Source organism: Chaetomium globosum, genomic scaffold (genome assembly GCF_000143365.1).
Source record: "Chaetomium globosum CBS 148.51 scaffold_7 genomic scaffold, whole genome shotgun sequence".
Taxonomy (NCBI): Eukaryota; Fungi; Ascomycota; class Sordariomycetes; order Sordariales; family Chaetomiaceae; genus Chaetomium; species Chaetomium globosum.
This window is the reverse complement of record NT_165982.1, coordinates 1,982,684-2,008,432: the sequence shown is the minus strand read 5'-3', so window position 1 is coordinate 2,008,432 and position 25,749 is coordinate 1,982,684. Positions and strand designations below refer to the sequence as shown.

The following is a 25,749-nucleotide window of genomic DNA, read 5'->3' as shown; positions in this document are numbered from 1 at the left end:
CAAATCCTCCATGTGCTGAAAAAGGATGCAAGATTTGGGGCTCACGTTTGTCAGCGACGAGCCACTGCGTGTCATCAGCACGAAGCGGGGCGGCCATCCTCTGCGATGGTATGGGATACTGCCTATATTTTAGGGGCCTATCTCTTGACCTTAAACCTCCTTTCCCATCGCAAATTGAGCGTTTCCTCTAAGCCAGACATTATACATTTGATCCGCGACCATGAGCGTCACCCACATCGTCCTCTTCAAATTCAAGGATGACGTCGAACCAGAAGCCGTCAAGGATGTGCGTGCCGTCCTCCAATCGCAAGTCCATGGGTCATGCTTGATAATGAGCGTGCACTCCGTATACACAGCTCTAACGTCGCGGATGTTTAGGCCTGTCTCAAGATCCCATCGTTGAGGGATGCTTGTGTTCACCCCACGACTAAAAAGCCCTACATTCTCTCTGTGAAATCGGGAAAGGACAATTCACCAGAAGGTCTACAGGTACGCCGAAACGCCCGCGGGATAAATCAGTCTATTTGTTTCTCCCTGCATTGGTTAACTGACGGCTTTTAGGGCGGACTGACCCACGGGTTCGTCGTTGAGTTTGCGTCGGCCGAGGACAGAGACTATTACGTGAAAACGGATCCGGGTCACCAGGAGTTCATCAAGAGCTTTTCGAGCGTGCTTGAGAAGATTACTGTTTTAGACTTCAGTGATGGCGTTTACTAGCTAGGTATCTAAGTAGAAGTGAGCAGAAAGAAGCAAGTGAATCCTCCGCACTCTAAAATTCATGTGTACATGTATGTGCATGTACATACCAGCTTGAGCCCTTCTCTTAATCCGTAAGATGTAATTACGGTAAGGTAATTTAGCAATCGAAGTCCAGCTGCAGCAAGGTATCGCCGATTATTATCCTGAACAACGAAGCTGTCCGTTGTGTACCTCGTTTGCAAGTTACTTGCCCCCTAGCAGGTAACCGTATCTTCGGGCATTTGATATTTGATCTGGCACATTTTTTTTAGAACCTGGCTTGTTTGCCCATAACCTCCAAGCACACATAACCACAATCCATCACGACCCCGCGAAATTCCAGTTATGCCACAACCGGCACAATCTCCAGCAGGCACAGGGCCAAATGCTTCAGGGAAGATACCAGTGCTCAACAACATCGCTCCTAGCATCTTTGTGCCGCTCCAAGATGACCTGCTCACGCAAGAACCGCCACGCGATCGAGTTGAGCGCCTAAAGAGGATTCTCCAGACCATCGACTACCAGAGGGAGGGCGTCAAGGAAAACCTCCTCTATATGTTCGAACGGGAGAAAACGCGGATAGTCATGGAAGCTGCCGAGATCGAAAAAGCACAACCGCCGCCCAGTATCAAGCCGGGACTGGCCCTCAGCGAGATTGACGACATTATCGCTAACATGGAGGCGCCAGCCCAGCCTGGCAGGGACTACAATGTCCGGGACGTGCCCCTGCCGGTCCCCATGATGGTACCTCCCAACGCGTCACTCCGGGATAAAACGGTGATACAATTGCTCAATGTGGTCGAGCAGGGTTTGGGAGAACTGGAAGGGTTTGAAAAACACATGGCGGGGATCAAGGACCGCTACCTCGTTTGTCTCGAGCAGGAAATGGCGAGGATCGATGACGCGGGGAAGCGTCCGGAGGAGCGATCGGGTGCCAAAAGGTTTTAAGTCATGGATCAACAGGCTACGGTTTCCCCCATGTAATTATACACCCCCCGACCGATGCCGTCGAATGTCGTTCACAGGGTGTCGTCAAGGTACTAGCGAAGGTCGCAGGGTGTCTCTTGGTGGAAGAGAGCCTGATACTTCGTAGAAATGTGGCAACCGGCGGTAAGAGGCGTTGCTCAGCGAACCTGAAGAGCTCTCACATGCTTCCATAATCGGAGCCAAAATATCAATCTAGGAGCACATGATAGAGGAAGACTCGGGTGGAAGCGCAATCCAGCACGAATGTGCCAAATCGCCGACAAAATCTCCCTACAATAAGTGCCCAGAAGTACAATGGAGAGAGAAAAAGTTCAAATTCGAAAGAGCTGCGAAATGTGGGGGTCTTTAAAAAGATGCGAGCTTACAAACTGCGAGCCGTGGTTGGCTGGCTAAGCGGGCCGCTAGCTTCATGTTCTTCCGGGCGTCCCTCACCAAGCACTCCGCCAGGAAACGTCCAGCCCAGTTGCTTGGACAGAAGAAGCTCACGACTTTGCGGCCACCACCGCTTGGAGACAGCCACCCCGCCTCCCACCCCCCCGAATCTCCGCTCCATATCCTCCGTCGAGACGGCACCATGTTGAGGCAGACATTGGCTCGCTCGGCTTGGCGGACTGGCAAGCACCCGGCCAGCGCGGCCAGCCGGGCCTTTTCAGCGACAGCTCAGAGACCGGCCGAGGTTGAGCTCACAATTGGTGCGCCCCCCGCTCCGACCTGCCTGCCCTTGTCAATTAGCCTACTGAATTGGCGCTGACTGCTTGTAGATGGGAAGAAGGTTTCGATCGAGGGTGAGGGGATACTGTGGTCTCGAATTGATCGCCCAGGATTGCTAATCGAGATACAGCCGGGTCCGCCCTGATCCAAGCTTGCGAAAAGGCCGGCGTCACAATTCCAAGGTACGCACGCCTAGGTACCTTCGTTGTACATAGCTTGAGGCTCACGCTGACTATCACAGATACTGCTACCATGAGTAGGTCACGCGAACACCCAGCGACGATCGCCCCCCGCCTCCCCGCTAACGAAATGCCTCGTCAGGAAACTCATGATTGCCGGCAACTGCCGTATGTGTCTAGTCGAAGTTGAGCGGGCACCCAAACCCGTGGCGTCGTGCGCATGGCCCGTACAACCCGGCATGGTCGTCAAGACCAACTCTCCTTTGACACATAAGGCCCGGGAAGGTGTGATGGAATTCTTGCTGGCCAACCACCCCCTCGACTGCCCCATCTGCGACCAGGGCGGCGAGTGCGATCTTCAGGACCAGTCGATGCGGTATGGCGCCGACCGTGGCCGGTTCCACGAGATTGGTGGAAAGCGTGCGGTGGAGGACAAGAATATCGGACCCCTCGTCAAGACATCTATGAACCGGTGTATCCACTGCACGCGGTGCATTCGGTTCGCCAACGACATCGCTGGGGCTCCGGAAATGGGTTCGACAGGCCGTGGAAACGACATCCAGATCGGCACCTACCTCGAGAAGAACCTTGACACGGAACTCTCTGGCAACGTTATCGACCTCTGCCCCGTCGGCGCCTTGACCTCGAAGCCCTACGCCTTCCGCGCCCGTCCCTGGGAATTGAAGCGCACCGAGTCTATCGACGTGATGGACGGTCTTGGCTCGAACATCCGCGTGGACTCGCGCGGGCTGGAGGTCATGCGCATTATTCCGAGGCTCAACGACGACGTCAACGAGGAATGGATAGACGACAAGACCCGGTTCGCCTGCGACGGCCTCAAGACCCAGAGACTCACCATGCCCTTGGTGCGCAGGGAGGGGAAATTTGAACCCGCGACATGGGAGCAGGCACTCACCGAGGTCTCCCACGCGTATCAGACACTTGCGCCCAAGGAGAACGAGTTCAAGGTTATCGCCGGTCCGCTCACTGAAGTCGAATCCCTTGTGGCCATGAAGGATCTTGCGAACAAGCTGGGCTCTGACAACCTTGCTCTTGATATGGAGAATGGTAGCCAGCCAGTCGCCCACGGTGTCGATGTGCGGTCGAACTACCTTTTCAACTCCAAGATCTGGGGCATCGAGTCGGCCGACTGCATCCTCCTCGTCGGTACCAACCCAAGACACGAGGCTGCCGTTCTGAACGCCCGTATCCGAAAGCAATGGCTGCGGTCAGACCTCGAAATCGGCGTCGTCGGCCAGACCTGGGAGTCCACCTTCGAGTTCGAGAACCTCGGCACTGACCTGAACGCCCTCAAGGACGCCCTGGCTGGTCCTTTCGGCCAGAAGCTCCAGGCTGCCAAGAGGCCCATGATTGTTGTGGGCTCTGGCGTCACCGAGCACCCCGACGCTAAGGCCTTCTATGAGGTGGTTGGCCAGTTCGTCGACAAGAACGCCGCCAACTTCCTCACCGAGGAATGGAACGGTTACAACGTCCTGCAGCGCGCCGCGTCGCGGGCTGGTGCATTCGAGGTCGGCTTCGTAACGCCCTCCGCCGCCGTCGCCGAGACTAAGCCTAAGTTCGTCTGGCTCCTTGGCGCTGATGAGTTCAACGAGGCGGATGTCCCCAAGGACGCGTTCATCGTTTACCAAGGCCATCACGGTGACCGGGGCGCGCAGATCGCCGACATCGTCCTCCCGGGCGCTGCCTACACCGAGAAGGCCGGCACGTACATCAACACCGAGGGCCGCGTGCAGATGACGCGCGCCGCCACTGGCCTGCCCGGCGCCGCCCGCACGGACTGGAAGATCATTCGTGCCGTCAGCGAGTTCCTCGGCGCGCCGCTCCCCTACGACGACGTCGCCCAGCTCAGGGACCGCATGGTCGAGATCAGCCCGGCGCTTGCCGCATACGACGTCGTTGAGCCCGTCGCGCTGGGGCAGCTGAGCAAGGTGCAACTGGTGGACCACAACAAGGGTGCTAAGGTTACGGGGTCGCCGCTACGCAAGGTCGTCGAGAACTTCTACTTTACCGATGTCATCTCGAGGAGGTTAGTCCCCCCTACATCACATACATGTATCCTATCACAATTAGAAACTAACATTGAGTGCCTAGCTCCCCCACAATGGCTCGTTGCTCAGCAGCCAAGGAGACAGGCGACCCGCGGACAAACTTCATGGCGCCTGGCATGGAGGAGGATAGGCCGATGGGCCAGATCGCGTATGGGGCGTAGAGAAAATTCGAGAAGTGGGAAGGGAAGGGAAGGCCGGCCGTTGTTTTTGTTGTAAGAAGGGCAATAGAAACTACCTGTCCATAAGTTCTATGCGCCTTCTTTCGTGTCTCGGTGCCCTCGCGTTCCCTTGGTCGGCTGTTTCCCTGTTGTTGTTTTCTGTGGGGTTGGTGGTATGTACATAGCGGGAGAGGGGGGAGGAAGTGAATAAGACCTTGAGCTCCATGTCTGCAATGCAAGACTAGTAGAGTGGATATTTGAGATGAGGGTATTATTTTATTATGAGGCCTACTCCGCTAATCAGGCCGCCAGCTGTTACACGGCTCTGTTAGCTAAATTTTTATATTTTGATACGATTCCCCCCATGCCACTATGGCAGGAGAATCTTGTTCCAGTCCTCTTGATGAAGAGACAAAAGCTTAGACAGAGCAACAATGAGTCCTCCTCTTAGCAGCAAATGCATTTATTTTCCTTCTCCTCTCTTCTTCCCTCTCTCTTCCCTTTCTCTCTTCCATTCCTTCCCCATTTTTTCCACCTTGCCTCCGATAGTTTTGGATCAGAGATAGAAAGCATGCCTCTTTTGTGATCGGTGTCGTGTGTAGCAAGAGGCCAAAAGCAAAAGGCATGTAGCGTGGTGGCTATTCCTGGATGCAAAATCCCAGTGGGACTGTCATGATTTGTCGCTAGGCCAGGGGAGGGAACTCCTTGTCCACCACATCGCCAAACACGCTGTCCTGTCCCACCGTATCGGACGGGACGGCTTTCTCCCAGGGCTTGCGGGGTGCTTTCATCTTGCCGAAAGGGGTGACGCCCTGGTTTCGTCGAGTTAGCTATTTGGTCTCCTTCATAGATCAAAACTGAACTTCACGATGAGATAGCGTGGGGTTTGTTTGACGGTGAAACTTACCGGCGGTCGCACAACGGTATCCGGAATCTCCTTGATCCCAGGAATCGGCTTGCCTGTCGTAACAGCCTCAATTAGAGCTTGGAAGTTCTCGGGATACGGCGCTCCATCGCCCGTGTTGCTATGGTTGGCACCATCGTCGGCCTTCTTGCTGAGGTCGACCTTGGGAGCATTCAGCTGCCAAGCAGGGATATTCTGGCCGGAAGAGGGGGCTGGGCCAGGAGCAGCGCCGTTCATGCGTTGCTGGATTTCCTCGAGCTTGGTGAGAATGACACCGTCTGGGCAGGATTGCTGGTGGAAAGCGCTGTAGGACTCGTACAGCGTACGGTCGATGTCGGTGTTGAAACGGGACCTGTACCACCAGATGCGAGCTTGGAGGGTGGTACTCAAGGCCTTTTGACGAGTGAAGCCATCAGTAGTGTTGTTGATGAGCGAGGGGCCCAAGGTTGCCATGAGGCCTTGCTGGTCGGTTGTTAGTGGGGTTGCGGGCGATGAGACAAGCCGACCGAGGCATGAATGGCGACTTACAAGGAACGAGCGGTCCCTTGCCCATGGGTAGGAATCGAATTGCTGGAAGGCGGCCTCGCTGTCGCCTCTTTGAGCTGGGGCAGCGCCCGGGATTTGGTCTGTGTTTGCCTCCATTTAGAGATACTACTGGTAAGAATGCATCCGAGGTTGGAGTGAGCTGTCGGCCAGGACGCTGCTGTTCGGGATGACCTGAGACTGAGAGTGGGGTTCGTGGGGTGGTGGGGGGTTAGTTATCGATTTTGACTGAGTGGAATAAGTATGCTGTGAGTGTCGGATACCAAAGTAGTACTCGATAGAGTTTTGTTTGATAAGAAATGTGGGAACATTCTCCAACTCTGAGTTCGACAGTATTTTCGGTGATATTCTGGCGAGGTTGTTTCTCTCCCCAGAGTCTTGCATGTGAGTGTGGGTGCTGGCACAGTGCAAAAGGTGTATTAGGATACAGTGCCTTGGCGCGGGTTTCCCACTTTGAATCCAGTGCAAGGCATCCCCCTGTCACTCAATAACAGTTCTCTCGGAGTCTGGCAACCTCACACATCAGGTACGAGTGACGCGCGTGACACGGTCAGAGGTTGAGAATGCGAACGATCCGTGTCAAATATACGCAGGTAGGTAGGTAATTTCTAACAATCAGGAGGGCCTTATAAGGTAGGTCTAGAATACCGCCGCTTCAATAGCCTTGACAGTGCCAAAGCTTCAGCTTGTTGAAATCCTTAGTTCATTGCGGCGAACACACCAGTGCCTTCTTCGTGGAGAGATCATGAACCCCCCTCATTGCTGGATATGCAAATCTAGGAGAAAATTTGGTTAGGTATTGTAGCCCTAGAAGCGAGTGGTCTCGGAATCACTGACGGTCGGGGTTTAGGTCTGTTGCTTAGAAGCAGACGCCGGTTCCATCATGAGCGATGGAGCACATGCTAGAGCAGCATTCGGTGTATCGGTTGGTGCAGTCGTCGCCCGTGGCGATGCAACGCTTTTCCAGGCCCTCGGCCGCATTGCTAGCCGGAGCGGGCATCGCGAGGCCAAGGACGGCGTTGCCGAGAAGCAGGAGAACGGTGGCTGAGAACTGCATGATGGTATTTGGCTACCTTAATTTGAAGAGAGGCTACTGGTACGTATAGAAGAAGGATGTTGCGATTCTTGCTGAAGATGTTGCGATCAATCTACAGACCCAGACGAGGGAAGTCCAGATATTTATACCCTAACGGAACTTCGAATGATTCGACGGCAGGGACTAGGTTTACATGACCGTTCATGTCCTGTCGACGTCGTTCGAGCCGAATATGCCTCGCTGATTCGGATTTGAGTCGTTGATCAACAGCTTCGCCCCCTTTGTATCGTTCCACGACGCGCTGTGATATCTGCTTGGCCTGATCGCACTTGAACTATATTCAATCGGATCCTCCTCTTCGTTGTGATTCGGTTCCTCACGAAATGCGTGGCAGATGCCCCTGCGGTAGGAAAAGATCGACAAACCAGGATTCTCCGACGGTGAGCTTACGGCATGGAAACCGAGCTCGAGAATCACGGTAACTCCCAGGTATAGTAGTTCGGGAGTCCTCTGGTTAATAGAAAGACATATCACATGGGGTCGCCCCCTCCCGGAAGCCCCAATCCTGCTTCCATTGGGGTCAACGGAGCCTTGAACAACACGGAACTAACATGCCCTTGTCGTTATCGGAATTTGAAGTCAGCCTTACCAATTTATGATCGACCAATGCACCATGGAGCCTCGTACCGTTCTCTCCCGCCTTCCAAACCTCTTGCTATGGACGTGAAGGTTTCCCCCACTCTGTCGGCATGATGGATGTTTCAACGTCGGAGGGGGCCGAGATTGAATCAAAAAGTCTATCTAGGTTCCGTATTATGTTATATCTTGTGATCAATATGTGAGCTAGAATCACCAAGTATGACGCTTGAAATAGGTATTTGGGCAAGTTGAAGACAAGAGGACGTTGGAGGTATGGATCTATTATAAGCAGAGGGTTAGGGTTTGATCACAAGCAACAGAAACACCGTGTGAGCATCGACTAGGCGCACTGACGCGGACCTTCAACCCCGAGTCCCAAACTCGCCTGAATCCAGTTCATCTCGATTCGGAGACTCGACGTATTTCCTGTCATCTCAGCAATGCGTCGCGCCGCCATCCAAGCCTTTCGTGCCAGCCTCCAATGCAGCGTTCGGGGCTTCCGCTCTAACACCCGCCGGGGCTTTTCTCCGCTGCTCCCATCGAACGCAAACAGGAGGAGCCTCGCCGCGGCTGCCTCGACCCGCCGATTCCTCTCGACATCCCCACACGGCCGCGACCGCAACAGTAACAACCGTCCTCAGACGGCCAAGAATGCACCGATAGCCAGCGAACCGCTCCGCTCATCAATGTATTTCCGAACCTCTGTGGCGCTGGTCTCGGCGCTGGTGGGCTACGGCGCTTACTACTCGTACGGCAGCAACGGGACGGACAGCCTCGTGAAGCGGGCGTACTCGTCGAGCAGCACGTCGACCGTGACTGGCGACGCGGCCACGCAGACCCGCTCGATTTTGGTGATTAGCGCCGACGAGCTACACACGGGCACGTTCGTAGGGGACGGGCCCATCTCCAAGACGACTGGCAACGACGGCAAGAGAGTCATCGAGATGGTGACCCCCGACCAAGCGACCGAGATGCTCCGGAAGAGCGAGCTGTCGTACTATGTTGAACGCGGCCAGGGCGTGGTGCGCTACGATTTGGTACAACTACCGAGCAACGACCCGATCGAGGATGATCATGCCGAGAGGATCGTGGAGATGCCGGACAGCAGCGAACCGCATGGGAGTAGCGACTGGATGTTCTGGGGTGTTTTTGATGGGCACTCGTGAGATATGATGGTTTCTGTTCTGGGTGATCGGCGGTGCTAATTACTATTCCTACAGTGGATGGACGACTTCAGCGAAGCTCCGCCAGGTGCTGACCACCGTGGTGGCCCGGGAACTCAACGACACGTACAAGGCATCCAGCTTGGCGCCGCCGCCGGAGGCAATCGACGCCGCTATCAAGCGAGGCTTCCTGAAGCTGGATGACGACATCGTCAACAAAAGCGCGCAGAAGGTCCTGCAAGGAAACAACAAAACTGCCGCTGCTGAACTCTTGGCCCCCGCCCTGTCTGGCTCCTGCGCGCTCCTCTCGTTCTACGACAGCCGGTCAAAGCTGCTACGGGTTGCTTGCACGGGCGATTCGCGGGCTGTTCTCGGTCGCCGGTCAGCGTCTGGCAAGTGGACCGCCACGCCGCTCTCGGTCGACCAGACGGGCAGCAACCCCGATGAAGCGGCCCGGTTGCAGAAGCTACACCCGAACGAACCCCATGTCGTCCGCAACGGTCGTGTCCTCGGAGGCTTGGAACCCACACGTGCCTTTGGAGACGCTAGCTACAAGTGGTCCCGCGAGACCTCTGAGCAGCTGAGGCAGCGGTTTTTTGCGCGTTCCGTCTCATCCTTCCTCAAAACACCCCCCTACGTGACCGCCGAGCCAGTCGTCACCACCACCAAGATCGAGCCAGAAAAGGGCGATTTTGTCGTGATGGCTACCGATGGTCTCTGGGAGATGCTCACCAACGAGGAGGTCATTGGCCTCGTCGGCAAGTGGCTCGAGAGCCAGCAAGTCACCAAGAACCACCCTACCTCGCAGTTCGACTCGGTCTGGACGCGCATCTTTGGCTCGCGCGGCGCCAAGGATGGGCTGCCTGTTGAAGTAGCCCAGGACGCTGGTGGTGGTGGGCAGAAGACCCCCTTCCGCAGACAACAGTGGGGTGATTCGGCGGACGGCTTTGTGGTGCAAGACTCCAACGTGGCTACCCACCTGGTGCGGAACGCACTCGGCGGTAAGAACCAGGAGCAGGTGTCGGCACTGCTGACGCTACCTGCACCCTTCTCAAGACGCTACAGGGATGATTTGACCGTGCAGGTCATCTTCTTCGGAAATGGCGAGCGGACGGGCGAGGTCGTCGTGAATCAGGATGCGACTGCAGCGGCGAACAAGCCTGTGAAGGCGAAGTTGTAGGTGTCTGATTGTTAGTATACTATATTCTCCATTGAGCACGGGTTGGTCGTCCTGGGCGCTAGGTTACCGGTTGGGCGCAATGGTTGATATCCCAGGGCACGATTGAAGATGGATGGGTAGTTGTCGTTCTGTCATGGTGTTCTTTCCGGCCATATTATCTCGCGATGAAGAGATAGATTTGCATCTCATCATTTCCTGGCTGCGTACCGGATATATTAGGTATTCATACATATGTCGTCGTTACCTGCTTTGATCCTCAACGTTTCAAGACTTCGGTCCTTCGTCCTGCGCCCACATCGCGTACGGCGCGGGCTTGCAACCCCCACCTGTTGGTTCGCCTCCTGGAAGCCTGGAATGGAACCTCCGTTATCTTGAGAAAATACGTGGGGGTTCACTGCATTCCCTTGCTACCAATAGGACATCAATTGTAACATCAATATCTGATGCAGGAGGTTCTTAGGCCTCAACAAGCTTCCGAGCGCTGCAAGTCACCTCTTTGAGCCTGTTCTCGATTGGATGGAGCTCGATCGACAGGGCAGCATCTCCCTGCAGCGAACCGCCAAGCACGGCGCCCTGGTTCTAGACGACGGCGGGGCTTGTGTTGGCGGCGCATCTTGACGTCACAAGTCCGGATGTCAGCGCCGCTGGGGGCCTGCAATTGGGCTCCGACCAACACACCAATTCGACCCCTCCACAGCCCACTTCCGCCGTGCCGTCCATTCTCCCACGTCTTCCATGCCGGCATTTGTTTGGCCCGATCGATGTTTCACAATCCCAAGACCAACACGTTATTTTATTATTTCAACTCGATTTTTTTTTTTTGCTGAACTGGTTCGCTTCCCTCATTCCGTCCTGTCGAGAGTCGGCCATTGGATCCTTCGAGAGAGGTGCTTACTGAGCTCCCTGCTCTAGGTTGTGGGTTGTTGGACTTTTAGAGAAAAAGACCGAGAGGAGGAAGAGAGACAGCTCTTGCGTCAATTCCGTTTTTTATTCGACATTCCGCTGCCGTCTCAAGGATTCGGTATCCCGCGAGCCCACCATGCCCGTTTTCGATAGCCACGAGTACCTCACCGAGGAGGAGCGGAGGCTTAAGGAGGATCGCGAACGTACCAAGTACTGGAAAAAATGGGGTTCCTACGTCGCCGAGAGGCAGTGGGCGACGGGTGAGTTTCTATTGCCCGCGAGATTGAAGCTGGTTTGACTGACGAGGCCAATGTAGTGCGAGAGGACTACAGCGAGGACGGCGATGCTTGGAGTCGTAAGTTGGTCATGGCTATGTCCACCACCGGAATTGATAAACTTACAGAGGCCACCAGACTTCACCCACGACCACGCACGCTCGCGCGCATACAGATGGGGTGAGGATGGCATTGCTGGTGTTTGCGATACCCATGGTTACCAAAACATCGCCTTCGCTTTCTGGAACGAGAAAGAGTAAGGCATATTGCTCTCTACGGATACACCATGGCCAACTAATGATTACCGTCAGCCCCTTCCTCAAGGAACGGTTATTCGGGTTGTCCAACCCCCAGGGAAACCACGGCGAGAGCATCAAGGAGGCCCACTTCCATCTGGACAACACACCTGTAAGCTTGTTGCGGCCTGCTACATATCGTGCCTCCTGCTAACCTTGTTTTATTGCAGACGGTAAGACAGATCGCAGGCCCTACCGAGATAACCGAAAGCTTATACGTCACAGCATTCATATATGAAGTACCTGTACAAATACCCGCAAAAAGCCTTCCCCTACGAGGATCTTCTCAAGGAGAATGCGAAGCGAGGTAAGGAGGACAAGGAGTATCAAATCCTCGACACTGGCGTCTTTGACGAGGACCGCTATTGGGACATCTTCATCGAGACCGCCAAGGAAGATGACAACCCGGATGAGCTCCTTTTCCGCGTCACTGCCTGGAACAGAGGCCCCGACCGTGCCCCGCTTCACATTGTCCCCCATGTGTGGTTCCGCAACACTTGGTCTTGGGGCCGCGAGGCTGCGGACAAGCGGCCATCAATGGGTGTCCATGACGAGAACTTGATCAAGTCAAAGCACCACCATCTAGGAGACCGCTATGTCCTTCTGTCTCCGTCCCCCGGCGTCGGCTCTAGCGGAGAGGATGTCCAGCCGGAATTAATATTTACCGAGAACGAGACCAACTACGAACTCCTTTACGAAGGGAAGAACGAGTCACAATACGTCAAGGATGGCTTTCACCGTCATATCGTTGATCGTGAGAAGGGTGTCATAAACCCGGATCAGGTTGGAACTAAGGCAGCTGCGTGGTTCACTTTCAACGAAGACGGCGGCGTTAACCCCGGCGAGTGCGCAGGTATGTACTGTCGCCGCTGGTGTGGCCCTGACCATCACTAATTGGAAACAGTTGTTCGTTTCCGGTTTTCCAAAAGAGCTGAGACATATCTCGATGAAGAGGAGTTTGACGAGATTATCGAGAGGAAACGAGAGGAAGCCGACGACTTCTACTATCACATCAGCCCCTTGCCCATGGCTGACGACCTCCGCAATATCCAAAGACAGGCTTTTGCCGGCATGATGTGGTGCAAGCAACACTATCTCTTCATCTGGGACGAGTGGGCGACCGGCGACCCCAGTCAGCCACCGCCACCACCGGGTCGAAAGGGGCTACGGAACTCTGCCTGGAAGCACTTGCACTGCGATGACATCTTATCGATGCCGGACTCCTGGGAATACCCCTTTTTTGCCGCCTGGGATACCAGTTTCCACTGCATCACTTTAGCCATGATGGATCCCGAGTTCGCTAAGAAACAACTCGATCTCTTCACTCGCGAATGGTACTGCCATCCCAATGGACAGCTTCCTGCGTAAGTAGCCTGTCGAGGGTCATGAAAATCTGGGGACGATCAATGACTGACCTTTCGTAGATATGAGTGGAACTTTGGCGACGTTAACCCTCCCGTTCACGCCTGGGCGACCTTTCGCGTCTTCAAGATCGAGCGCAAGCTCTACGGAAGACAGGACCTCGACTTCCTGGAGAGGGTGTTCCAAAAACTGCTCCTCAATTTTACCTGGTGGGTAAACCGGAAAGACGTCGAGGGCAAAAACGTGTTCGAGGGCGGTTTCCTCGGACTGGACAACATTGGCTTGTTCAACCGCTCAGAACCATTGCCAACCGGTGGCACATTAGAGCAGGCTGACAGCACTGGCTGGATGGCTTTCTACTGCCTCAACATGCTCAACATTGCGCTTGAGCTCGCCAAGCACCGGCGGATTTACGAAGACATTGCTACCAAGTTCTTCGAGCACTTTATCCTCATTAGCGATGCAATGACTTTCAGGATGGGTCAGAAGGACGAGCAGTCGCTTTGGAACGAGCAAGATGGGTTCTACTACGATGCTATCTCGTGGGGCGGCCCCTGGATTCAGCAGATGCCCGTCCGATCGCTAGTCGGCCTGATTCCGCTTTATGCAACCCTCACTCTGGAGCCGGAACTGATTAACAAGCTCCCGACCTTTAAGAAGCGGGTCGAGTGGTTCATCAACAACCGCAACGATGTGGCGGAACGAACAATGCATAGCATCCGTACCCGTGGCAAGGGCGACAGGATTCTTCTGTCGCTGGTGAGCAAGGACCGGCTTACCAAGATCCTTGAACGCATGCTGGATGAGGACGAGTTTTTCAGCCCTCATGGTATCCGCTCCTTGTCAAAGTACCACAAAGAGCACCCGTATTCCATGGAGGTCAACGGGCAGGTCTTCAAGGTAGGCTACGTCCCCGGCGACTCGGACAGCGGCCTTTTCGGCGGCAACAGCAACTGGCGAGGACCGATTTGGCTGTGTGTCAACTTCCTTTTGGTCGAGTCGCTGCAGCGCTTTTACCTCTACTTTGGGCAAAACCTTCAAGTTGAGTGCCCTGTGGGCTCGGGCGACTACATGCATCTTGGGCACGTTTCAGAGGAGATCCAGCATCGGCTGCAGCATCTCTTTGCCCGCGACAACGACGGTCGCCGTAGCATCAACGCCGGCAACGACACGCTCGACTTCGACCCCAACTGGAAGGACTACCTCTGGTTCTACGAGTTCTTCGATGGCGATAGCGGCCGTGGCCTGGGCGCAACCCACCAGTGCGGCTGGACCGGCCTCATCGCGCGCATGATTCATGACACTGGGTAAGGCCCCCCTCTCACGACTCTCTTGGTAACCATGTGACACTAACAACCACCGTTCCCCCAGCGTAAACTGCCGCCTCCCGCAGACCCCACGCACCCCGCGCGCCGGCATGTCGCACTACTTCGACGACGTGCTCCACCGCGGCAACGGCACGCAGACGCCCAACGCGCTGCTCTCGCCCGCCGCCCCGCGCCTGCGCCGCAGCTCCACAAACCGCTCGCTCGCCGCCCGCAGCGACTACAGCGACGCCACCAACGGGTACGAGGATGAAGAAGGCGGCGGCCCCGGCGCCCAGACCCCCGGCGCCCGCAGCGCCAGGCGCGGCTCCGTCAACCCGGCCCTCCTAGCCGACCCGGAGAGGGTCAAGGCCCGCGCCGAGGCCGATGCTCACCTGCATTCGTATATCAGCCAGCAGCTGGAGCGGGTGCAGCTGGAGAGGGGGGATAAGTATGAGAATTTGGAGGGGGATGAGTTTGTGGCGAAGGCTTCGTAGTTTGTGTGGTGCTGTTGGTTGGTGATTGAATAAGGGTTTTTGGGATGTCGTTTTGGGGGGAACTTAGTGGATGTAATAGAGGTAGATTTGAGATTGGATATACAAGGGTTTTTGGATAAGTTGTGCAGCTTGGGACTGATATAAGTGGGAGATGTTTACCGTTAGTTAGGTACCTTTCAGGGTGTGCTTTGAGTTGAGGGAAAAGGCAAGCTAGGCAAAACCGCCTCCGCTATTGCTAAGGCTTGTTTCCGAGGTGGATATCATCAAGCGTCAGTGGTTTAGTGGTAAAATCCATCGTTGCCATCGATGGGCCCCGCGTTCGATTCGCGGCTGACGCAGGATAAATACCTTCTCTTTTGCAATTTTTTGGTGTTCTGTGTGTGTCTTTAGTTAGTTTGTCTTTTTGGTTTTGTTGGTTTGGAGGATGTTGCAGAACGGCCCTTGTTGTGCTGTTTATTTTGATGGTTTTAATAGGCGAATTGTCTTGCTTCGCACTCTTGGATCATGTCCCATTCGATTTCAAGAGAATGGTTCCATAATATGAAAGCAGGTGTTCTCGGCGTGGTTTTAAGGAGGCAACGATTTCTGTTTTGTTGGAAACTGTTGGTATGAGGATCAAGTTATACGTGGATGACTTCGGATGAACTATGCGCTTTTAAACCTTGGGGATTAAAACAGACTCCCTGAGAACAGAAAGCGCAGGGGGTTGTACACGAATTCAGTCGACCACAACTCAATAAGCAAAGCCGCATGAGACGGCCCAACCTGTTCCTTTACCGAAATCGATCTCGGTGCGTGAGAAGGCTACTAGCAATGAGAGAACGGCGGGCCCAGCAACGATGCATACAGCAAGGCCCCCAGGTGAAGACAAATCAGCGAAACGGCGTCTATTCGGCTCATGTACACAGGGATCCTTTTGGATTCGACCGCGAGCCTGCTTTATGGTTCGGCCCCCCTCATCTCTCTGACCACCCCTCGCACGCCCAGCTCCCAGCTCAACGAGTTTCCATTGCTACAAAAGGAGAAGTAAATTTACAGGGTGTCGGTGAGCAGCTTGTTCATCTTGGCAAGCTTGGAAGAGACGCTGAGGTCAATTGTCCTGTCGCCAACCTCGACGACGAGGCCACCGACGATATCGGGGTTAACCTAGGCGGAATTAGTACTGGGCATCCGGAGCAAGGGCCTGGAGGCAAACGCACCGTGTTCTTGACCTTGAGCTTCTTGCCAGCACCGACGTAGCTCGACTTGGAGACAGCGGCCTCAAGGCGAGAGAGCGTCCGGTTGTCCAGGGGCTATTTGTTTCCCAGTTCGTTAGCGACACATTCCCTCCATGACATCCCCCAATTCACCCATCCCTGAAAATCCGTACCTGGGCGCTAGTGACAACCATCTCAACCTCACCACGGGCGGCGCTCATGAGCTCGCTGAACTTGGTGCAGACACCAGGGAGAAGGGCCAGGCGGTTGTTCTCGGCGAGGGTGGCGAGGAAGTTCTTGACGGTCTCGCCGGAGGCGCCGGCGTTCTTCTGCAGCTCGGCGACGACAGCGCTCTTGTCGGCGGCGGAGAGCGTCGGGGCCTGGAGGATAGTCACGAGCTTCGCATCCTTCTGAATGACATTGCCGAGAGCGGCGAGGCCCTTGGCGGTGGGCTCGAGGGAGGAGGTCTTGACGGCGGCCGTGTACTATTTAAAAGGCAAAATGACGCAGGTTAGTTGTGTCTGTTTCTTGTTACCTTGTCCACGGCCGACAAGCAATTGAGCGCCTGCAATAACCCCTCCAACAGTGGATCCTCCACACAATGTCCAAAACGTAATGCCAATTGGGTGGTCGGGAGCGTGCGTACCAGAGCAGTGGCATAGGTGCCGTCGAGGCCGAAAAGGGCGACCGGAGGTTGCACTCTCTCGCTGGCGGCCGGGGCGGCGAAGGCGCGGGTCTGGCCGAGGAAAGCACGCTGGGGAGCTACCGTCCGCGCGGAGCGCAGCAATGCCTGTCGCGAGAACATGGTGACTGGGGGGGATTGGGTGCGATGATGGACCTCGAATGTCGTGAAGCGAGCTCCCTCCAGTGTTTTCAGAGATGGGGTCCGTTTGGCTGCTCGGCAATTTCGTTGTGGCCTCAGGCAGCCGACAGCTTTACGGGTGGGACCGGGCAACCTGCGCGGCCTGAATGGCATGGAACAAGCAGAGAGGCTTGGCATCGGACGAACTGAACTTTGGTGGGGTCCACTTTGTTTTCGCAACTTAAACGGCAAAAAGAGAGAGAGCATCCCGTCAACTCAACAGTACTTCACTATCTCTTCACAGTAATCTCTACAGGAAGCTCGCTTTCCCAGAGACTCCATGGACCCGCATCACATGCAATCCCCCAAACCGAAACCCCCAATTACCATGGGCCTGCATGCTTTGCCATCCAAACCCAGATCCTAACCCTGGTTCTGCCGCCAAGCCCAACCAAACGCCGCCATGTACAGAAACCCAACAATCCGCCGAGTGTCTCGAAAGAAAAAAGAATGTGCGGTTTAGTCGCTACGCAGCATGCTGTCCACCAGATCGCCCAATGGGCCCCAATAGTCCTTCCCGCTGGCGAGGTTGTGCTCGTCGATGAAGAGCACATACTGCTTGAAGCTGGTGTTGAGGTGTGGCTCGAGACCTAGCTCGCGGATAACGGGGTAGTGGTGGCAGTAGATGTGGGCATAGACGCGGTACATGCGCTTGAAAATCTGGCGCACTAGGGCCGGAAATGACTTGGGGAACGGTACACCTGTTCTTGGTCAGTCCTACCCGGTGTGGTTTTCGGGCTTCCATGGCTTACCGATACGACTGGGAAGAACCGCCTCGTTGTCAATATTGCCTTGAACCCATGACATTAACTGCTCGATGTACGCCGGCGCGGGCATCTTGGTCGGCCGCTTGTAGTTCTCCGAGTCCTGCCACAGATATTCAAATCTAACATGTCAGCTTTGCGATCCGCACCCCGATTGTCTCAAACCTACTCGTCCGTGGCCTTCATCTCCGGGCACGATTGGGGAGAGCAGAACTCGGTGATGGCGCCATAGAGGAGATTGATCTGGTTGTAGAAATCCACCACTAGCAATGGTCAGTATGCGTGTTTCGTGCGCTCGGTTGCTGGGGGGTACGGCATACTGTTGACGGCCAACCACTCGTTCTCGTCCTCGCCCTCGGGGAGCTTCACCACCTTGCGCAGGCTCCCTCCGCCCAGTGTGGCCTCCGCATACTGGCGAAGCTGGTAGCTCGTAGCTCCACCTTTACCGGGCACTCGGGGTCGGAACTGGTTCTTCGTCCGGTTGTTGCTAAAGAAAAGCCCAAGTTAGCAAATCAGTCATTCCATGTCGCATCGCATTGGACTCGGCGCCAGTCTCGTAGTGGGTTGGGCTGGCAACGCCTGAACCAAAAGCGACTGCGCTGGGTGTGCTGGGGATTGGGGAAGGATACAATCGCTGGGTTGCCATTGTGCGTCTGCTCGCGACAACAAAAATGTACTCACACAGTCGTAAGAAAGGAGCTCATGGCGAGATCCCGGGGTCTGGGCCCACGAAAAGATGTTCCTGAACTGAGGCCACCAGAGCAAGACAACGGGTTAGCGGGGCAGTCCCCTGATGACGCAGTTTGCTGGAGCAACTCCACAGGCGGATGGAGTCAGGCTTCAGGGGATGCGCACCGATATAAGCTGAAGCTGGCGAATATCGGACTGCGAAAGACGCAGTATCGGCCAAGATGCTCTTTCGCGGACGATGATGCTGCTCGAGTTGGTAAAAGAGTCGAAAGTCAACAGGGCATAAGTCAAATGTGGCACGGGAGGGAGATCTGTGTTTACTTCCAATTACAGATTACAGGATTGCCGTCCCGCTCTGGCAACAGCCGCAAAGCCACTGATTGCTTGATTTACGGCGCGACAGGGGCGGTGCTTAGCGCCATGTTATAGCGGGGTCGCGGCGTCAATTCGCGCCAAATTGTTTAGGTTATTTTGTGTTTCCGCCTCCCCTCCTCTCCTCTTCACAATTCCTCTTTCATGGTCTCGCCCTTTGAGCATCATTCCATCTCTTCGGTTGGCAAGTTGCGGGACACGTGGTTTTTTGGTGAATAATGCGATTCATACCATCCTTTAGTTGTCCGGTTTCTCAACACTTCAAAGTATGGACATACAGTTCTCGTTCACTTATTTGAGACCACTCCATATATGGATGCCCCAGGTTCCACCTTGGAGTTGTCCCGATATTATGGAACCCAGTTACCCAGTGCTAACCTAAGGAATCATCCATCGACCCTCTGATGACGGCTAAAAAGGTTGAAGAATGGATTACACACCCCGTGGCTGTCAATGAGTATGGTATGTACATACAAAATGCTAGCCTTGAGGGATCATCAGAGCTTAACTATGGAATGTTTAAATACTACTTCGCACAGAACGACACAGTACATTTCCTACCCCTTTTCGTTTCTTAAACCGTGCCCTAGTGGGACCGGGAACGATCTCCCTTACGTACAGAAACCCTTGCATACTAGCATCACAAAACATATGGCTCTCGAGTTCACAACATTGCCGGCTTCATTGTGCGTCGCTGTCGGGTCATTACCACCCGAGTGTTGACTCGATCTATCCTAGCAAACCCCGCAGACACGGCATTCGGGGGAGAAGATCATACCCTGCAATGGCTAATCGCCATCCTTGGCCTCATTTGGGACGTCAACAACCCCTCCCTACCAGACTCACGGGTCACCGGAATACACCACTCATGGGTGTTTGGGGAATACGGTACCCGGCTAGAGCCTAGAAGGGTGGGAAATGAGCATGGGGGGTAGTCGAGGATGAGGTGATGGCCGATATATTTGTCGTCCGTCCCAGCGCACAACTCGTGAGGCTAGAGTTGGCTCATAGAAGGGATACATGATTACACTGAATAACAATGCGTGCTCTGTCTCTTCTCCTCGTACTATCCTCCGTCGCGGAGGCGGTATCTACCGGCCAACGCCGAAAGATTGTTCAGTCGTTTAATGTACGCCGAACCAAGAGCTCTGATTCCACCCCCTTGCAGGTTGGAAATGGCAACTTTGCCTTTGGTGCGGATGTCACCGGGTTGCAGACCTTCAAGCCATATGCCATCATGTCAACATGGGGCTGGCACAATTTCAGCCTCCCTACGACGCCTGGCCAGACTTCCGTGGATGGTGCGCAATTCGTGCTTTTAAATGCCAACCGATTCACTAACAGCCTCCAGACTACACCGGCTTGGAGATGTGGACGCACGGCAGACTTGTCCCGTATGAAGTACCAAACCCGGCTCAGAACGATATTTCAAACTGGCTCAGGGAGAACCCTCATCGGCTTAACCTAGCCAGGGTTGGGCTTGACTTCGACAAGAAAGATGTCATAGAGGACGACCTACGGCATAAGTCACAGGAACTGGATATGTGGACTGGGAGGTTGTCATCATCCTTTGTTTATGACGGATCTCCTGTGAGGATCGAGACGTGGGCCGATCCGGATTCAGATACCGTCGCAGTCAAGGTCGACTCGAAGCTGTTAAGAAGGGGCCTTGGTGTCTTCTTCGACTTCCCGTACCCTGACAACGAGAAGTTCAACGCCCCCTTTGTCGGTCACTTCAACCTCAGTTCCAAACATTCCACTACCTTGGATAAACTGTCTTCCAACTCCGCCAGAATAACACATACCCTAGATGCGACAACCTACTACACCCATCTCTCATGGACCGGCCACGGAAACATCCACGGTCCCACCACCGGAACCCACCGCTACACCTTCACCTCACCCCAAACCAACACCGCCCAACTCACCATCACCTTCTCCCCCACACCCCACCCTCTCCCAACCACCTACCCCCTCATCACCACCGCCTCCCGCCGCTGGTGGCACACCTTCTGGACCCACGGCGCCTTCATCGACCTCACCTCCGTCCACGACCCGCGCGCCCACCAGCTCCAAAAACGCATCATCCTCTCCCAGTACCTCACCACCATCAACTCGGCCTCCTCCTATCCCCCACAAGAATCCGGCTTCGTCAACAACGGCTGGCACGGCAAATTCCACCTGGAAATGACCCTCTGGCACACCCTGCCCTTCGCCCGCTGGAACCACCCTGACCTGCTGCGCCGCAGCCAGCCCGCCACCTACGAGCGGCTGCTCCCCGCGGCCGTGGCGCGCGCGCGCGCACAGGGGTATACCGGTGGAGCACGCTGGGGGAAAATGACGGATCCCCAGACGGGCCGCAGCGCGCCGGGGGATATCAATGCGTTGTTGATCTGGCAGCAGCCGCATCCGTTGCACTTTGCCGAGGTGGAGTGGCGGGCGAGTGGGAAGGGGAGTGTGGCGGAGGTGGAGGTGCTGGAGCGTTGGGATAGGATTGTCACGGCCACGGCGGATTTTATGGCCGCGTATGCGTGGTGGAATGCCTCGACGGGGGTGTTTGATCTTGGTCCGCCGATGTATCCTGTGTCGGAGAACACGGATCCGAACGTGACGCGCAACGCGGCGTTTGAGTTGGCGTATTGGCGGTTTGGACTGGATGTGGCGGTGCGGTGGAAGGAGAGGATGGGCCGGCCGGTGCCGCGGGAGTGGGTGACGGTGAGGGATGGGCTGGCGCCGCTGCCGATGGTGGACGGGACGTACGCTGTGTATGAGGGAATCGAGGGGATGTGGACGTCGAATGAGACGACGAATGATCACCCGGCCATGGCGGGGATTTATGGACTGCTGCCGCCTCCGGCGAGTGGGAAGCCCCTTGATATGGATGCGTTGAGAAAGACGGCGCGGAAGATCAAGGAGTTGTGGGCGCTGGACTTTTCGTATGGTTGGGACTTTTCTATGCTGGCTATGAACTCGCTGCGGCTAGGGGATCCGGAGCAGGCGGTTGAGTATCTACTACATCCGATCTTCGAGTTTGATGATGCTGGGTACCCGGTAGGGGGATCAAGGGTACCGACACCGTATTTCCCGAATTCGGCCTCGTTGCTCGTTGCGACGGCTATGATGGCTGGGGGGTGGGATGGTAATGAAGGAAAGACGGGGCACTGGCCTAAGTCGTGGGAGGAATATGTGCGGGTAGAGGGATTTCTGCCCGCGTTATAAGGGGTCAGGGGTTCGTCATCTTGCTAGACAGGTTCCCGGTGGATGTAATAAGGCATGCCAGTTTTGAAACTGATAACTTGAGGACTACATCTGTCCTATTTGTCTGTCTTGTGTTGGTGACTTAGATGTTAGCATCGATGCCCCTGGTGAAATGCTATGACGATAAGCGGTGATCCAACAAACTCCTGGCCCAGAAGCTCAAGAAGTCGTAATTTCCATCCTTCGTCACTATGATTTAGGCGCTCGCTTTTTTGAGGCCTCGTGGCTCTCGGCCATGGAGTGGATGGAGGGCATTTCACAATATTCTGCCTCCAAACCACTGTTCTCTCCCCATCGTGTCGACTCGCCCACCGTTAAAGCAGGACCTCGCCCAGGTTTTCCCCTTCGAACCCCTCCTTAGCGAGCATCTTCACCTTCGTCTTCTCCTTAATCTTGTCCTGCTGCTTCCTCTGCTTGGCCAGGCTCTGGACAAGCTCAACGTCGGCCAAATCGTACCCCGGGGGCGCGTCGTCCTCCTTGTCGAGGTCGATCTCGCCTAGCAGCAGCACGTTTTCTCCGCGCACCAAAAACAGGCCCCGGTCGACGTCTGCGTATAGACCCCGTACCTGGTCAGGTGCTGTTCCGGGAGGGACAAATATTCTCTCCTTGGTTGACTGCAATACCAAGTTTGCTGAACCAAGCAGGTTAATTCATACTCTCTATCAAGGTCACACTCTCCGTGGCATGGCGGTTCATACCAAACTGATCCCAGCTGCGCAGGATTCCCACAAGTTTGCGTCCATCGCGCAGCGCCAACATCAGCTTTTCTGCTCGGCGTCAGTGTGCGTTGCGTTGCGTAGGCTAGGTCAGGCCAGGTTAAGCTGCGTTGGGTGGAAATGCTTACTGTCGGTAAGGTCTAGAAGTTGGGCGGCAGTCGTAAACATCTGCGCAGGCAGTTGCTGGGGCGGCGGCGGGGGGCGCCCTAGAGCGGGTGGCATCCCCCCGGGGCCGCCATGCTGTTGTTGCATGGGAGGAGGGGGAGGGTCGGAAATGGTGAGGTTCTCCATTTTGTTACCGCGTCATGAGTTGGGTTTATATCTCAGTGCGGTATTTCTCAGTCCATCGGCGTCCAATAAAATTTAATGAGCTGCTCCAACTTGTGGTGTTCTTTTGGAAGCTGTTTTTAGATGTGCATTGCGTTGTTGAAGCTAAAATATGGAGCTCCTTCCGTGATAAGTTGTGAGTCTCGATCCCAACAGCGCATGCAAGCGCCAGCCCACCTGAAAGTTGACCCCACTGTGGGACGTTCTTCGTTGTGGCAGAGCCCTGGGCGATCGGCCTCCCTGCATTGGTCGGATTAACCACAGGCCGCTTGCTACTTTCATCCCCCGGCATGTGGACCTCAGCCACACCCGGGCGACCTACGTAAGAGCAGCCACAGCACAGCACAGTGTTTCCGGCGATGGCACTGGCTAGAGCCGGTTGTCGGCAGCTGTCTCAATCGAATGGTACCCGCCATTTGACGGATTGTCTGCGTTTATTGTTCCCAGCAGCCTTCTACTCACCTGGTGCTTTGACACGCACAATCGCCTTCTACGAAGTACTTAGAGAGCGCCTTTATGGCAGAAGATGTCTGAACGCCTCCTTCACACCACGATTTCCCATTATTATTTTTGATCCCATCACAAATCCGCTACTGTTTCGCCAACAGTCGCCCGCCGCATCATTCGCTGCCTCAGTTTTACACGATTGACCCTCGTGCCCTAGGCACTCGACCAGAATCCCTCCATACCAAGTTGACCACACAATGGCAACGACAGAAGCCGCCATGGCTGATTCTCCCGCCTACCATCCCGACCGCCGCGTCAACGGCTCGCCTCCACCCGCTCAGTCAAAGCGAGACAAGCGCCGCCAAATGCTTGCCGACCGTCTCGCCTCGCTCTCCGACAAGTTCGGCAAGGACAAGGACCAGGCGTTCCGCGAGCAGCTTCACAAGATTCAAATTGATACCACATTGGTCATGAAGGTTGATCCCTATGTGGATCGACCCCTTGACAACTTTGAGCAAGACCAGCAAAGACTGCAACAGCTCAACGGAGACGCCGACGGCCAGTCGGGGTCACAGACTCTACTGGATAGAGCCGGGCCGAGATTCGCTCAATGGATGGAAAAGGTCCAAGATTTAGTCGAACAACGGGACTACGCTCTCACAAAGTACAAGGTGTGTATATTCTTGGGCTCCTCGCCTTCCCCTCTTACCGACAGACGACTGACTGGACCTGTTCACAGTTTGACTACGAGAAGAAGACTTCGGAATTCCTCACAGCCCACGCCTTTAAGACAGAAACAGCAAACCGAGAATACAAAGCTCTCTCACAAACGCTCCGCGACCGTTTAATCAACGTTATCATGAGCAAAAAATCCCGATTGAACAGGGAAAAGGAGGCTCTGGAGATCTCAGATGCATCGGCGCTCCTGCTCCACCCCAATCAGTTCAGCATCACCAACCCCGCGAGCCCAGGAGGCGCCCATGGCAAGCGAGCGACACGACAACGCCGAGAATTGGAAGATATGACCTTTGAAAACAAAAAGAGGAAGCGGTTAAACAACAACGACGACGATGGGTCGCCGGTACCACAGCGCCGGGCGCTGGATGCTTCGGGCACCACGCCGCTCTGGCAAACAGATCGGCTAGCCTCGCGGAAACCCACGGGGACAGTGTACAGCATCGACAAGCTCTTTACCGACAAGGAACTCGGCATGACCTCTAGCGCGGCGACCCTGGCGGCCCGGAAATACATCCTCACCCACAAGCCTAAGCTCGACGACCAGGGCCGTCCAATCAAGTCGCCCGATGGCAGCGATTCCGGGACCGGCGACAACGACGAGGACGGGTCGGACTCAATTCCTTCCGCACCCATGATGGAGCGGAATGTGTCGCATGCTACACGCAGCGGCCGGGGAGGGGCCAACAACCCCAACTTCACCGATGACAAGCTCATGGGTATGGAGATGCTCGCCAATTTCGACTTCCAGGGTAACTTCGACCGCATGCTTGCAGCGGACCCGAAACTACCGCCAACCTTCCCGTCAACATACATCAAGGGCAACAAGATGGAGTACAATGTGCCCACGGTCCTCAATGCCGAGGATGCGCACAGTGACATAATGGTGATGCAAGCGCTGAAACAGTACGACGAGACACACGGCGTGGGCTCCAACTTCTCAGTGGAGAATGGTAGCCGCAAGCTGCTGGAGGCCGCGTCGATGCCGGCACAGGATGCACGGTTCGTCGCATACCTGCAAGGGGAAAGGCCGTCAGAAAACCAGGTCAGGCAACAGCTAGGGCTTCCCCTCTTGTCGGATGTCGTCGAGCCTGTCATGTCGGAAAGAGCTGGGACTCCTAAGCTGGGTCATGGGAGCACGCCGAACCCGTCTCCTGCGAAGGGGTCGGCGCTCGGAGGCGTTTCGATGAGCAGGCAGTCGAGCGCTAATGGCGTGCCGATGAGCCGGACCAGCAGTCGAAAAGGCGGCCGAGGTGGGCGGGGTGGCTGATGACACATTACGGGAAAGCAGGGAGGCGGTAGCTGGGCCACCACGGATAACGTTATGCATGTTGAAATTGGGCGTTTTGGGGAGCACGGCTTGCTGGCTCGCGGTTTGGTATTCATTTGCGGGTTGGTGTAACCACGGATACAGGGATGGATGGTGTTGGGCCGGATC

At 55.3% G+C, this 25,749-nt stretch overlaps 11 protein-coding genes and 1 non-coding gene across 12 annotated transcripts; 7 read left to right on the top strand and 5 right to left on the bottom strand.

The window, feature by feature from the left end:
• Positions 1-1,083: 1,083 nt before the first annotated feature.
• Positions 1,084-1,898, top strand: CHGG_10221 (uncharacterized protein; the record flags this gene model as incomplete). The annotated part of the gene is made up of 2 exons (XM_001228147.1): positions 1,084-1,605; positions 1,764-1,898. The coding sequence occupies 2 exons, from the start codon at positions 1,084-1,086 to the stop codon at positions 1,896-1,898; spliced, it is 657 nt and encodes a 218-aa protein (XP_001228148.1).
• A 401-nt stretch (positions 1,899-2,299) lies between these two features.
• Positions 2,300-4,845, top strand: CHGG_10220 (NADH-ubiquinone oxidoreductase 78 kDa subunit, mitochondrial precursor; the record flags this gene model as incomplete). Its single annotated transcript, XM_001228146.1, has 6 exons — positions 2,300-2,417; positions 2,487-2,510; positions 2,567-2,618; positions 2,678-2,692; positions 2,758-4,662; positions 4,728-4,845. The coding sequence occupies 6 exons, from the start codon at positions 2,300-2,302 to the stop codon at positions 4,843-4,845; spliced, it is 2,232 nt and encodes a 743-aa protein (XP_001228147.1).
• Positions 4,846-5,525: 680 nt separating this feature from the next.
• Positions 5,526-6,388, bottom strand: CHGG_10219 (uncharacterized protein; the record flags this gene model as incomplete). Its single annotated transcript, XM_001228145.1, has 3 exons — positions 5,526-5,654; positions 5,750-6,208; positions 6,275-6,388. The coding sequence occupies 3 exons, from the start codon at positions 6,386-6,388 to the stop codon at positions 5,526-5,528; spliced, it is 702 nt and encodes a 233-aa protein (XP_001228146.1).
• A 708-nt stretch (positions 6,389-7,096) lies between these two features.
• On the bottom strand, positions 7,097-7,346 carry CHGG_10218 (uncharacterized protein; the record flags this gene model as incomplete). Its single annotated transcript, XM_001228144.1, has 2 exons — positions 7,097-7,121; positions 7,189-7,346. The coding sequence occupies 2 exons, from the start codon at positions 7,344-7,346 to the stop codon at positions 7,097-7,099; spliced, it is 183 nt and encodes a 60-aa protein (XP_001228145.1).
• A 1,058-nt stretch (positions 7,347-8,404) lies between these two features.
• CHGG_10217 (uncharacterized protein) lies at positions 8,405-10,307 on the top strand (the record flags this gene model as incomplete). The annotated part of the gene is made up of 2 exons (XM_001228143.1): positions 8,405-9,126; positions 9,185-10,307. The coding sequence occupies 2 exons, from the start codon at positions 8,405-8,407 to the stop codon at positions 10,305-10,307; spliced, it is 1,845 nt and encodes a 614-aa protein (XP_001228144.1).
• A 1,039-nt stretch (positions 10,308-11,346) lies between these two features.
• On the top strand, positions 11,347-14,944 carry CHGG_10216 (uncharacterized protein; the record flags this gene model as incomplete). The annotated part of the gene is made up of 8 exons (XM_001228142.1): positions 11,347-11,470; positions 11,527-11,565; positions 11,624-11,741; positions 11,797-11,893; positions 12,007-12,634; positions 12,686-13,145; positions 13,206-14,450; positions 14,515-14,944. 8 exons carry the CDS (start codon positions 11,347-11,349, stop codon positions 14,942-14,944), a joined length of 3,141 nt encoding a protein of 1,046 aa, XP_001228143.1.
• Positions 14,945-15,211: 267 nt separating this feature from the next.
• CHGG_11240 lies at positions 15,212-15,282 on the top strand. The gene has a single exon. It is a non-coding gene; the product is annotated as a tRNA-Gly (tRNA).
• Positions 15,283-15,976: 694 nt separating this feature from the next.
• On the bottom strand, positions 15,977-16,945 carry CHGG_10215 (uncharacterized protein; the record flags this gene model as incomplete). The annotated part of the gene is made up of 4 exons (XM_001228141.1): positions 15,977-16,090; positions 16,144-16,236; positions 16,314-16,607; positions 16,787-16,945. 4 exons carry the CDS (start codon positions 16,943-16,945, stop codon positions 15,977-15,979), a joined length of 660 nt encoding a protein of 219 aa, XP_001228142.1.
• Positions 16,946-17,461: 516 nt separating this feature from the next.
• Positions 17,462-18,470, bottom strand: CHGG_10214 (uncharacterized protein; the record flags this gene model as incomplete). The annotated part of the gene is made up of 5 exons (XM_001228140.1): positions 17,462-17,703; positions 17,755-17,888; positions 17,936-18,029; positions 18,087-18,253; positions 18,448-18,470. The coding sequence occupies 5 exons, from the start codon at positions 18,468-18,470 to the stop codon at positions 17,462-17,464; spliced, it is 660 nt and encodes a 219-aa protein (XP_001228141.1).
• A 1,397-nt stretch (positions 18,471-19,867) lies between these two features.
• Positions 19,868-22,047, top strand: CHGG_10213 (uncharacterized protein; the record flags this gene model as incomplete). The annotated part of the gene is made up of 2 exons (XM_001228139.1): positions 19,868-20,129; positions 20,180-22,047. 2 exons carry the CDS (start codon positions 19,868-19,870, stop codon positions 22,045-22,047), a joined length of 2,130 nt encoding a protein of 709 aa, XP_001228140.1.
• A 353-nt stretch (positions 22,048-22,400) lies between these two features.
• CHGG_10212 (uncharacterized protein) lies at positions 22,401-23,093 on the bottom strand (the record flags this gene model as incomplete). The annotated part of the gene is made up of 3 exons (XM_001228138.1): positions 22,401-22,717; positions 22,785-22,853; positions 22,931-23,093. The coding sequence occupies 3 exons, from the start codon at positions 23,091-23,093 to the stop codon at positions 22,401-22,403; spliced, it is 549 nt and encodes a 182-aa protein (XP_001228139.1).
• Positions 23,094-23,833: 740 nt separating this feature from the next.
• On the top strand, positions 23,834-25,581 carry CHGG_10211 (uncharacterized protein; the record flags this gene model as incomplete). The annotated part of the gene is made up of 2 exons (XM_001228137.1): positions 23,834-24,247; positions 24,316-25,581. The coding sequence occupies 2 exons, from the start codon at positions 23,834-23,836 to the stop codon at positions 25,579-25,581; spliced, it is 1,680 nt and encodes a 559-aa protein (XP_001228138.1).
• Between the last annotated feature and the right edge of the window lie 168 nt (positions 25,582-25,749).